Here is a 12846-nt window from a genome sequence, read left to right as displayed (position 1 = left end):
TTCACTACACAGAGAACTCTATTCAACATATTAATTTCTTTAACAGGTATATTTTACATTTGTACTTAATCTTCATTGCATTCAGTATTTATGACATAAAAATAGAACTCCTTTGAAAATTATTTTAATAAAAAAATATATTGTACTTTATTATATATTTAGTTTATAGTATGGAAGATGTGCTTTTAAAGATCTTTGAAAAATATTTGACCTAATTATCTATTGGCTTAAATGGATAGTTTAATTTTCTAATCATGTGCTAGTAATACACTCTCACTGCACAACAGAGTAGCAGTGAAGGGAATCTTTGTAATTTTGATAAGGGTTATCAAATCTCTGATTTTGAGAATGGTAACTTATTAGTTATAAAAATTGTCTTTTGTTACCTCAGAACCATCTTATTTTCTGGTTCAGACTTGTCATCTAAACCTGTAGGGTTTTAAAGAATAAAAATTTCATCTAATCCCCTGATGCTGTTAGAAAGGTGATGAACAATTTGGGGGGTAGGGATTTCTGAATTACTTTTTTTATAAAATGATGACTAAGAGACAAGGCTGGAAAATGGTTGAGTAAAATAAAAAAGAATTCTTATCTCTCTAAGTGCTTTAAGAGGAATAAAAATTGTTGATGAATGAAATGTCTTCTTGTAATTCCAAAAAGTAACTAAAATAAAGCACCATTTCTTTCTAGCTAAGTAACCTGAAACAACTCACATTTGTGGATGTGTCAGCAAACAAGTTCCATTCTATTCCAATTTGTGTACTCCGGATGTCTAATTTGCAGTGGTTGGATATTAGCAGCAACAGCCTGAAAGATCTCCCAGAAGACATAGACAGGTAGTTTATGTTTTAATTCAATGACAGATATAGGAACTCTTAAGTGAATTTAGAAAGTAAAAAGTTTCCAAGGGACACAGTTGATGGAAGTCACATTTGGAAATGTATCAGGTATTTTTGTATGTAAATATTTCTATTATTGATGGACTGGGTCTGAGAACAAAAGTTAATTTTACTAGATCGTTGATGGTGGTCAGTTAACAAAACATTTTTTGCTGCTTTCATAATTTGTAATTTTATCTCGACCTTACTAGATATACTCTGCTCCAGTTCTAGCACAGAGAACTCACCATATAGAATTGGCAGCAGTTACTCTCTGGAGGGTAGATAGGGAGGAGAAGGTGAACTAAAGCATATTTAAGTTCCTCAGAGTCTGATAAACTTTATTAGTAAAGAAGAAAAATATTGGTAAAATTCAAAAACCCCATTGACAATCCCCCCCTTCTACTCTGAAGTAAATATGAATGTGTGCACACATACTCATTCTCTCAGTTTAGATAACAACTTTGAACTAATTTTTTTAAAAATAATTCTGATCCCTTTAATGGGACTTGCTAGCCCATTATTGCTAGAGAGCGCACTTTTCTTATTCCTGAGCTTAACTTCACTCTAGAGTGCTGTGGCAACTTGGCTTATGAAACTTTACTTGGCCTTAAGTGAAAAAAACCAAACATATTACCTAAAGTTCATTAAAAAATATTCAAGATTATTTATTTATCTGGGAATAGAAATCCCTGAGGCAGAATAAACTTCACAGAAAACTCATTTACTCCTAACTTTTGCAAGGCCTTTTTTTTGCTGGGCAAAAATATTTTTCTTGGACATGGTGTAATCACAGATTGCTCTGACAGCAGCACTGGTCTTAACTTGTGTTAGTAATTCACAACAAACAACATAAGCTTGTCATTTTTCCCCAGGGGATCTGACCAGAGATTTAACTAAGTTCAAAGAGTTCCTAAGAGGATGTTTTTCTTTTAGGGAAGGATACCCTCTCAACTTATAGAAGTTTTTCCCCCTCTAACCTATATTCCCTTAGCTTCAAATTATTCCCTTTCTACATTTTATCTTCTCCATTTTGTACTGAGTTGCCAGATTTGATGCTAGAATACCATAATCAGACAACAAAAAATAAGGTATTCTTTGTTTGACTTTGGCCTCATGTGCATTCAGAAGACTAAAAAATGCCACATCAGTAAACTAATACTCTCATTCAGACTCATTATTTCAATGCCTGTGGTGTCAAAGAACCTCTGTGAATTATCATTGTCTGTAATACCATTACAATAGTCTGTGATTAATAAAGATGAGTTGACAGTAAACTGAAGCCTCACAATATTTTTACCTGAATTCAAATAAACCTCATGGGCCTTATAAGCATAGCCTGCCAACAGTGCTTCAGGAATGGACCCTTCCAGTCAAATAAGACAAATTTGTTTCATCAATTTGCTATGCTCTTTGTTTTCTACCTAATACAAGGAATAAAGGCAGAGACACAAATTTCTATTGCATTAGGAAAAACCAGGGGAAATAAAGCAAAAGTTCCTCCACCAAACAGTGTCATTAAATTGATTTCATTGGGACAACTTGCAAGAACCTTTTGACGAGGAGCTGGTCTTTCTCTTGCTCCCCACAGTATTAATTACTAGTGAAAAACAATAGATGGAGATGTACTGCCTACCACAGACATACTTAATTCATAGAAACCATCATATGGGTAAAAGTGTGACCTGGCGGCCTGTATCTTTCATTAGTTGCAGGATGCACATGGTGAGGCTTTATATCATGTTCTGTCCACATTTTCTGCATGAAAACACAGTAAATTTTGTAACCTTTTATCCTGAGCATGCTTCTGATTACTTGTCAGAGGTATGCTATTAATACTATAATGTTGACCCAGTACTGGAGATTTCCATTAAAGTTGATGAAATTTTGTGAAAGTAGTGTTTAAATGACTTTTTAGGACAAAGTTTTTGCATGCAATTGCTCCTATTATATACAAGATCAAGTCAGTATTACTATCTTGGCTACATGTTCCTATTTGAAATAAATAGTTTATGTCATCTCTATCTTTGACATCTTTACAGGTTAGATGAATTGCAGACACTTCTTCTACAGAAAAACAAGTTGACTTATCTTCCACGAGCTCTTGTCAATATGCCAAAACTCAGTTTGCTAGTTGTCAGTGGTGATGACCTGGTTGAGATACCCACAGCCATCTGTGAGTCAACCACAGGTTTAAAGTAAGTAAAAGCAAGAGAGAAAGGGAAATATTCTTAAGAAGATAAGGTAAGATACACCCGGAAGAAATACTTTCACCAACATGTTTCTACAAATTCTGACCCAATTTATATCAGAGTGGTAAAGGAGGCATTCAAAAGATTGGAAATTACAGAGGATCTGCAGTTTCATGATTTTCATCTACCAGTTACCCACATTGTGCATCTCTATGTATAAACTGCTATTCCTGGGTAGACTGAGACATAGCAGCTCTAACTCTGGAGTTGCAAAACCATACTTCAGAGTGGGACCAGGAGCCTGGAATCTAGCTGCTGATAATCTCCATGATGACAAAAACATCTTGCTAGGAAAAGGAGGCATGGCTAGGAAAACATTATGTAAGGTCACATGGGTTTAGTAGTTTGCTATAAAATACCACCTTACTGCTGCATGCAGGATAAGACTAATAGACCTAAACTGTCATCTGCAGTTACAGAGATATTGCATTTCTGCAGGCAGTGTTCATGTTTTTGATTATGGAAACATTTCAGACTCTATACTGGGTCTGGTTCAGAGTGGAGCTAGCTGTGGATGTAATTACCTTTCTTCTCTTAGAACCATTCCTTGCACTGGTAGCTAGAAAGATGTTAATAACACATCAGTGCTTTTAGCAGTTGCTGAACAGTGGTGGCATAGCACAAAGACTGTCCCTCCAAATGTTCCCTAAGAAAGCATCGTAGGCGGAGGGTGAGCTGGAGGCTGGGAGGGGAAACAGCCCGGACAGTTGGGGACACCAGCCAGACCAGCTGACTCCAATTGGCCAAAGGGATGTTTCATACCATATGGTGTCATGCTCAGCATATAAAGCTAAAATAAAGGAGAGGGGTGGTGGATCATGTGTCATTGAAGTTTTTATCTTCCAAAGAAAGCAGCTATGTATATTGAGTTTCTGCTTCCCAGGAAGTGGCTAGACATTACCTGTTGAAAAGAGAGAGTGATTTAGAGAGAAATTTTTTTGCTTTGCTTTGCTTTTCTTTTCTTCCATGCATATATTTTACTTTTCTCATTAAGCTTGTCTACAATTTTTTCATTTGCTATTCTCCCCTGCTTAGTTGAAGAGAGGGGCAGAGAGAGGTGTTTGGTGGGTACCTGGGCCAACAAGTCAGCTGATCACAAACTTACAGCAATTTATTAGAATTTTACAAATCCATATGATTTCTTGGAACATTTGTTCTTTTGAAAGTAACAACATTTAATTTTTTTTCCTTCTTGGAGCTAAAATCGGAGATTTTCAGAGTGCTATGTGCTAATTTGCATATTATATAAGTTGTTTATGTAACCACTTAGTTTTTCACCTGCAAAATGTACCTTTACAGTATTTTCAATTACAAAGTAATGTATGTCCTCTCATGTATTGTAAAAGACAAGTAATGCAATAACCAAAAAATGGAGGCACATATTGCAGCTAAATGGATCTGGCAAAATTCCAGATTTCTAGACAATATTGTTAGGATGAAGTTCATGTTGCTCATTAACAGATGGGGAAAATACAGTGCAGTCAGCAATACCTGCTGTTATTACAAAAAATGATTTATGTATATAGATGGAAAGAAGATAAACCTGATCATTTTTATATGGAAGGTGGATTATAGAGAAAGTTCCTTTTGAAATCTGTATTTCTATAATAGGTGTATCCTAATTATGTCATAGTGCAAAATTAATCTAATATTCTTTATATTTCTGCTTCTGTCTCTGGTAGTAATTTCTAAACTGTCATTCATGATGGCCAGTGATGTTCAGCTGCCTGAACATACATTTTTGTGTTAATCTCTGTTTAGATTTGTAAGTCTCAAGGACAGTCCGGTTGAAACAATTGTATGTGAAGACACTGAAGAAATTAGAGAGAATGAACGTGAACGTGAGCAAGTCGAGAAAGAGTTTATGAAAGCATACATTGAAGATCTAAGGGAAAGGGGTATGTGTAAATTTGCAGTAAGCTTTCTGCTATCTTGAACATAAATGCAGACATATATTGCAACCATTCATTTTGAAGAAGACAAGCAATAGACCCTTCAAATCTAGTTGTCTTTTATGGTATTAAATAAGCCTAATAGTGAAATGCCAAATCTGCTTTGTTAAAAGTTTGGACCTGAATTAATACCCTTGATATTGAACAAATGTATACAAAATTAATTGTGTTGTTATATCCTTAACCTCAATTGACTGATGGTGTACACAAAGAATAGTCTCTTCTCCTCCTCAAAAAGGACAGTATATATAAGAAAGCCTCATTGTATTGGTAGAATATTCTTTGACAATATTATCTGCTTCAAGGTACTATTTAACCACTATACAATATAGTAAAATACCTTCTTTTATCTTTATTATATAGCATCTGAAACTTTACATATTTCTTCATGCTGGTATTCTGTTTTATATTCACCATCATTGAGAAATGCTCACTTTCTTGAGTGCTCTTTAATAAGATTTGTTAGGAAAAAAGGGGAAAGTTTCATGTGAGACAGAATATCCCATAGGCTCATATTAATTCCTTTAATAATTTGTGTGTAGAAAGGACTTTTTGGGGAATGAATCTTACAGTAGATTTTCATTCCTTGCATTTAATTTAAGTGGTCTATATAGTGGTCTTACAAATCCTGTTAAAAGAGAAATATAAAGAAAGGGTGTAACTTCATAATACTTTCATATTCTCATACTGGAATTCTGTTCCTTAGCATCTATAAGTTAGATAATGGTAACAACAGTGGTTAAAATTGAGAGAAGGAGGCAATGAAGGAAAAAACTAAGGTCATAATTTGTCTTCAGAGATAAACATAAAATATGTAGTGATGGATTTGTCTCTACAGTCTTCGGAAACGTGGAGATCTGACAGGCTGCCTGAAACCTGCAATTGACCCTACTGAGAATAGGTCAAGTTTACGCTCTTCTGGGGCAAAGCAGCTCAGGGATACAGTTTTCTTCTTTCCTAGACAGGACTTACTTCCCTGCTTTTTATGAAGAGTTGGATCATGAATCACTTTTGTATTTTCTGCTTCTGAAATTTGTGCTATAGATAATGCCAATACCTACCTTTGAAAAACACACTGTAGAAGGAATATCTTCAATAAAATATGAACTGGCAGAAGATCTGAAAGACAGAGATAATTTGTAGAGTACCTTTGAAACAAGACCAAACCCAGGTGTTTCTAGCTAAGGGCTTCATTTATTTGTGCTGGATTACATAGCTAAAGTCTGAGATTTATTTCTTTTTTCTCTTTTTGCAGAGTCTACTCCTTCCTACACTACAAAAGTAATGCTCAGTCTCCAGCTCTGAAGATTAAAAATCTCTGGATCTCTACTGAATATCTGAATAACTCTTTTAATCCACCTGGATAGTAAACACATAAAAATATTGATGGCCAGGATGACACCAAAATCATATTGAATTATTTATTTGTTTTTGTAGTCTTTTCAAATGACTACAGAAAAACAAGAAGCGGTAGAACTTTCATAAGATGCTGTTTCACATTTTAAATCAATGTGTTTATTTTCAAGTTCACAGAAACAGCCACTTTGCATGTAGACCTGCTGAAAGTAAACATCCACTGTAATTAAGTATACACAGGCATAGCTGAAGAATGAAGACATTGTTTGTTGTAGCTGAAACAGTAAAACACAAAATGTGATCTTAGGAAGAGATCTGATTTTATAAAAGGGGATAAACTGATTTAGAAACTGAATGTGATCTGTTGTTTTCTTAAGACCAAACACACATTTAGGTATTTACAATATCCAAGTGAGAACACACCCATAGTTTGTATTTACATTCTGTTCTGTGAGAAAATTGTTCTTGAAATTTTCAGTTTAGATAAGTTTCAACAAATTTACATATAGAAACTGTAGCACTTATTTTATTCAAGCATATTTTAAGCTCTAACCTGTTTGCAAATTCACGTACCAATGTGACTGAAATTTCTGTGCTAAGCAGTCTTATAGTATAGCAGTATACTAAGTAAGGTTTTAAGGCACTAAGCTGTGTCAGCTAATACTACCAGCAAAATTATGATACAGGTCTTATATTAATGGTTTCAGATCACAGGATTTTGTGGACATTTGTTGGAATTTTCTAAGTAGTGTAAGAATGAGTTTGCTAGTAAAACATTTTGCTTGCTATTTATTAACATGTTTCTATACAATTGTGTAAGTATATATAGAGTAGAATTTCAGAAACCTAGATTTTCATGTACTTTTTGTTTAATAAAGCAATCTTTTTAATCTAAAAAACTTGAAGCTTTGAGAATTGAGACTCAAATTAGACTCAAATGATGGAATTTAAATGGTCCTAAACTTATGAGTGCAGTTAGGTGTGATAAAATTTACATCTTTGTTTTTTGTTATGGATGAGCTATTTCAGTTTTGTCACTTAAGTAGCCACATTTAAAACACAAAGCAATGAAGGATTAAGCTCCTCAGGCTTCTGTATAGAAAAAGTACTTTTCAACATTCTAGCATTCACTCTTTTAAAAGAAAAAAACATTTCAAATAGTAGATGTGTTATTTATTCCCCTTACAGTTTACTGGAGTTATATTTCTATCAAAATGAAACTCACTCAAACTGGTTTCTAGGTGTTAATGCTGATTTTAAGCAAGTTCTGATCCAGGGGGAGGTTTAAAAAAATACAAAAAATTGACATTGATCTGAAGCAGAATAATAGAAGAATTTTTTTTCTATTATTATGAAGAAATTGAAATAGGATAAAATAGTGTCAAAGTGGACTTAGAGAAATTAGGCTATGTGAAGCTATCCTACCAGCCTTTCTTTTATTAAAATGATAAATTTATTTGATTAAGTATTGATATTGATGTAATAAACTTCTGAGAGACATCTGTTCTGATATTGGTTGAAATTCTATTTCTAGAATTCTGTCATAGTCTAATATGATCCACTGAAAATTATAGGAAAGGAAATAATGAAGGCTGTGATCATAGAATGGAGTTGCAAATAAAAAAACTAGGGATGCAAACACAGTTAGCAAAAGTCCCAGTGGAAATTCTACTATTAGCAGTATTGGATACATGAACAGAAAGTACATGAATACAGAAGTTGTATTAGTCCTTAGCATTGCTGCTAATCTGACTCAAAAAATTTCCATGTTCACAGATAAAAGTGCTACAAATAATTTGGAGACAGAAAGAAAAAAATTAACACAAACAAAATCCATGCATTTTTGAGGTCATTGAACAGCATTGTTCGTAAGTCCATTTGCTTGTCAATATTTATATAAATGCAAGATCATTCCTGTCTAGAAGCAGGATTTTTTAATGCAGCAGGCAAACATAAGGCAGAAGACTAAAACTTGAATTCACATATCTGAATTAGAAACAAAAGGTCTGTTTTTCCTTAAAAGTAACCATGGGATTACTTATAAAACATGAATTCTCAATCACCAGCAATCTTTAATTTCAGGTTAACGCATTCCTAAAAAAAATCTGTAACTATGAAGTCATGAGTTTAAATAGTGTTCTCCACCTTGAGCTTCAATCCAATTTTCATGGAAGCACAGATTGATTTCAATTGGAAGGGACATTCAAAGATCATCTATCCCAATCACTCTCTCATAGACAGGGACATCTTTCATTACATCAGCTTTTTCAAAGCCCCATCCAAGCTGACTGTGAATATTTCCCCTGATGGGGCACCCACAACACCCAGTGAGTCACCAATCTGGTCAGAATTTCTTCCTTAAATCCAATCTGAAACTAAATCTACCCTATTTCAGTTTCTTACTGAAACTTATCCTTTGTCCTGTCAATTAAAATCCTGTTAAAAATGTCTTTCTCCCATGTTCTCATAAGCCAATTCATATTGAATAGCTGCAATAAGACTTCTTTTCTCCAGGCTAAACAACCTCAACTCCCTCAGTCTTTCCTCAAAGGAGAGGTATTCCAGCTCTTTCCTTAAAGAAGAGGTGTTTCAATGATTTTTGTAGCCCGCCTCTAGATCTACTCTAACAGGGCTATATCTTGTGCTGAAAATGATGCAGTACTTCAGGTGGAGTCACAGGAAAGCAGAGTAGAGACTCACCTCCATTGACCTGCTGGCCTTGCTCCTTTTGTTGCAGGATAGGGCTGGTTTTCTGGGCTGCAAGAACACAAAACAAGCTCATGGTCTATTCCACATTCATCAGTATCCCCAAGACCTCCACAGGGCTGTGAGCTTTTATTCCTAGCTCTTGTAGAGCATCACTTCCTCAAATGCTATCTACAGATAGGATTTTTTTTTGTCATTGTTTTTAACAGAATTTTTAAAATAGCTTTGTTTTAAGGGGAAGATGGTGTACGACAGTCTCCATTACACCTAAGACATGCAGTGTGAATGCCAGCTGCCAGCTGTTACTGAAATACCTAATTTCAGCTTAATTCCATTTGAATCATACTTCTATGTCCTTTACATATTTATCGTATGGTTTTAAATATACGTTTATTAGAGTCCTCCACTGTAGTAAATAAATATGCGTATCAAAATATACTTAATTTTGAATTAGATCAAATTGTATTGCTTTTTTACCTGTTTTACTAGCAATTACAATATAAACTATTATCTTTCATTAGGAAACAACACTACCAAAGAGAATTCTGTTATTGGCATGTTTAATACTTTTTCAATTTTTGAAAATGAATAATTTTATGAATGACAGTAATTTTGTGTACCATGAAAATTTATGTTATTTACAAGCTTCTGATGTCAGGTATTGGGATACCTTAAGGAAAATAATGTGCTTTTTTTCCATACTGCTTTTTTTACACAGCTGCCAAACACCTCCTAAAACTCAACACTTTGTTCTGCTTTAAGGGTAGTTGCTATTTCAAAGCAGCAAGACTGGGAGGAATTGAAATTTGTCTTCTAGAATACTCATGGGCTCAATGTACAAAAGTAAATCAGAAAATCATATTTAATTTCGCTCCTTTTCCTTATTCTGTATTGTGGCCTTGTTTCTAAGGATAGCCAGGAAGACAAACTTACAATGATAGCAAATAACCTCATATTTAGTTAATGAATGTCTAGGAATTACATAGTTTTGCATCAGATACTGGCTTAGTTTACAGTTAACACTGTACAACATATTCCCTTTTTTCCCCTCCTGAGCATTTATGAAACATCAGAACTGATTTACTGTGTTTATTTTCTGCAAAGGAAGCACCAAGCAAAATGAAAAATGGAATGGCTTTTTCTTGATGGGGTAGGCTCTCTAGGTCCTGGTTTGTGGAAGATTTCATAGAATCATAGAATGGCTTGGGTTGGAAAAGACCTTGTAGTCTAGTTTCACCTAGTTTCACCTTGATTAGTTTCACACCTCCCTGCCATGGGTAGGGGTAACTTCCACTTGGCCTGGTTGCTTAAAGCTCTATCCAACCTGGCAGCAAACAATTTTGGGGCTGGGCATCCCCAATTTCTCTGTTCCAGTGACTCATCACACTCTGAATAAAGAATTTCTTCTAATGTTTAATTTAATTATAATATAAATTTTAAAATGGCTCCCCATTTAACCTAAAACTATCAGGTTGCATAAAAATAGTTTTCTCTCTTTTTTTTAAAGTCCTTTTAAGATAGTGCAAGTCCACCATAAGATCTCACTAAAGTCTTTTGTTCTCCAGGCTGCACAAGCCCAGCTGTCTCAGCCTGTCTCCATAGAAGACAACCTTCTGCTTGTGTTTATGGCCCTCCCAACAGGTCTACATCTTTGTTGTGCTGAAGATCCCAGAGCTGGATGCAGCACTCTGTGGGGTCTCACAAGGACAGGGCAGAGGGAGAAAATCACCTCCTGTTGGACATGCTGCTTGTGATGCAGCTCAGGACACAGCTATTTTTTCTGGGGTGTGAGTTCGCACTATTTAGTCATGTCCAGGATTTAATTCACAACGATTCCCAAGTCCTCATCAGGATTGGTCTCAACAATCCATCTGTGAGAGAGCAACCCATTTGTGCTTCTCCATCTGTGTTCACATCTGGGATTGTCCTTACCCAGGTTTATCACCTTGCACTTAGCCCTCTTGAATCTCATGAGGTTCTCATGGGCACACTTCTCAAGATTGTCCAGGTCCTCCTGGATGGTATCTCATTCTTCAGGTGTATCAATAATTATATTCAGTTTTGTTTAATCTGCAAATCTGCTGAGGGAGAACTTGATCTCACTGTCTGTGTAATTGAGACAGATATTGAAGAGCACTGGTCCCAGCACAGAGCACTGAGGAGCATCATTAGTCATCAGCTCCACCCAGATTTGACTTCAATTCCCTCGATGGGTCTGTCCAGCAAATCCTTACCTACCAAGCAGTCCACCCTTCAAATCTATGTTCAATTTCAAGACAATTGGTCTTCATTTTGGAGATATGGACATTGTGTGGAATAGTGTCAGAGGCCTTACAGAAGCCTAGATAGATGACAATGGTCAGTCTTTGCTTGTCAACCATTGCAGTCACTTCATCATAAAAGGCCAACCTGTTTGGTCAGGTAAAATTTTTCCTTAGTGTTGTGTTTATAGTAAAAAAAGGGTTGTAGTTTCTGGGACTGTTTAATTCCATACCACCCACATTATTGTGGGGTCTCAATTGAGCTGGGGCCAGAAGCAGAAGGGTTATCATCTTTAGCTGCGCTTGAGGGAGGGGGTGTTGAGTTTGCAGGGTCAGCCCAACTCATCCAACCCTTCTCTGCTACTGGCAATCCCTGTACTGACTGCCTCAGATCACTTCCTTGTCTTTTATTTGCCGTAAAACATTTTCTAGGAGGATCTTCTTCCCAGGTACAGAAGTGAGATTCCCCAGTCTGCAGTTCTCTGTGTCTTCTTGACTCCCCTTTTTAAAAATAGCAGTGATGTTTCCTTTTTTCCAATCATTGGAGATTTCACCTGATCACTATGACTCTTCAAATAGGATGGAGAAGTGCTGGGCAACAACATCACCACTCCGAACCTCGGATGCATGTCAACATGTCCTGTAAACTTGTGATTATTCAGCTTCGTCAGGTGGTCTCAAGCCTGCTTTTCATTGACAGTGGGAGAGAACTCTCCCCCCCATCCCACCTAGATGTTCGGGGACTTAAGAGACATGGGAAGCCTGGTGGTGGGAGAAGACTGAAGCAAAGAGCTTTTTGAGTATTACATCCTTCTCCATGTCTGTTGATACCAGATTTCCCTTCTCATCTACCAGAGATGGGAGTACACTCTCCTTGGAATTTATTTTCTGACCTGCATACGTAAAATCTCTTCTGTGCTGGAGATCTCTTCACCTTTTGGGAGAATCCTTCCCTAATTTCTTGCTGACAATTTACAGGTATTTCCTTGCTGTTTCCTGGAAGTGCCGTTGTTTCCTTGTTCCTCTCTGACACTTGGAAATATATCAGTTTTCCTTGTTGGTTATGGTTTAAACCTTGCCAAGAAATCCAGCCAGTTTCCTTCCCAGAACATGCTCATCTCACTCAGTCAGGTGACCCCCACTGACAGTCAGATGTTTCTCAAGGGTTCATCCTAGATCATAGAAGCCAAAACCCTGAGCACGGAACAAGCCATGCAGTCAACCATTCCCTTGATCCATTCATCTTCCTTCTGGATCCCCAGCCTCCAGTTAGGGGTATAGAGAAGAACAGTACCCATTCATACCCAAGGGTTCTGATCCCTTCAACATCTTTCTGAAGTATGTGAAGTCCCTTTTGATACTTTGAAAACTCCTTGTGGAAGTCTAATTTGGCCCTGTGTGGAAGAGCAGGAGTGCATGGTAGTCCTCTGGTTTTACCAGG

The 12846-nt window shown here is 36.2% G+C and overlaps 1 protein-coding gene across 4 annotated transcripts in view; it reads left to right on the top strand.

Annotated features, from left to right (window-relative positions):
- The window catches only part of LRRC2 (leucine rich repeat containing 2), a 76961-nt gene extending 69013 nt beyond the window's left edge, over nt 1-7948 (top strand). For all 4 annotated transcript variants that reach the window (XM_002193777.5, XM_072922231.1, XM_072922229.1 and 1 more), the window contains exons 6-9: nt 691-836; nt 2921-3076; nt 4892-5028; nt 6338-7948. In XM_002193777.5, the coding sequence (XP_002193813.3) occupies nt 691-836; nt 2921-3076; nt 4892-5028; nt 6338-6387 (489 nt within the window). In that variant the 3' untranslated portion in view covers nt 6388-7948. The remainder of the gene's footprint in view (nt 1-690; nt 837-2920; nt 3077-4891; nt 5029-6337) is intronic.
- The last annotated feature ends 4898 nt before the right edge of the window (nt 7949-12846 follow it).

The sequence above is a fragment of the Taeniopygia guttata genome, chromosome Z (genome assembly GCF_048771995.1).
Source record: "Taeniopygia guttata chromosome Z, bTaeGut7.mat, whole genome shotgun sequence".
NCBI classification, from domain to species: Eukaryota; Metazoa; Chordata; class Aves; order Passeriformes; family Estrildidae; genus Taeniopygia; species Taeniopygia guttata.
The sequence above is the reverse complement of the archived record's forward strand: the minus strand, read 5'-3'. Positions and strand labels throughout refer to the sequence as shown.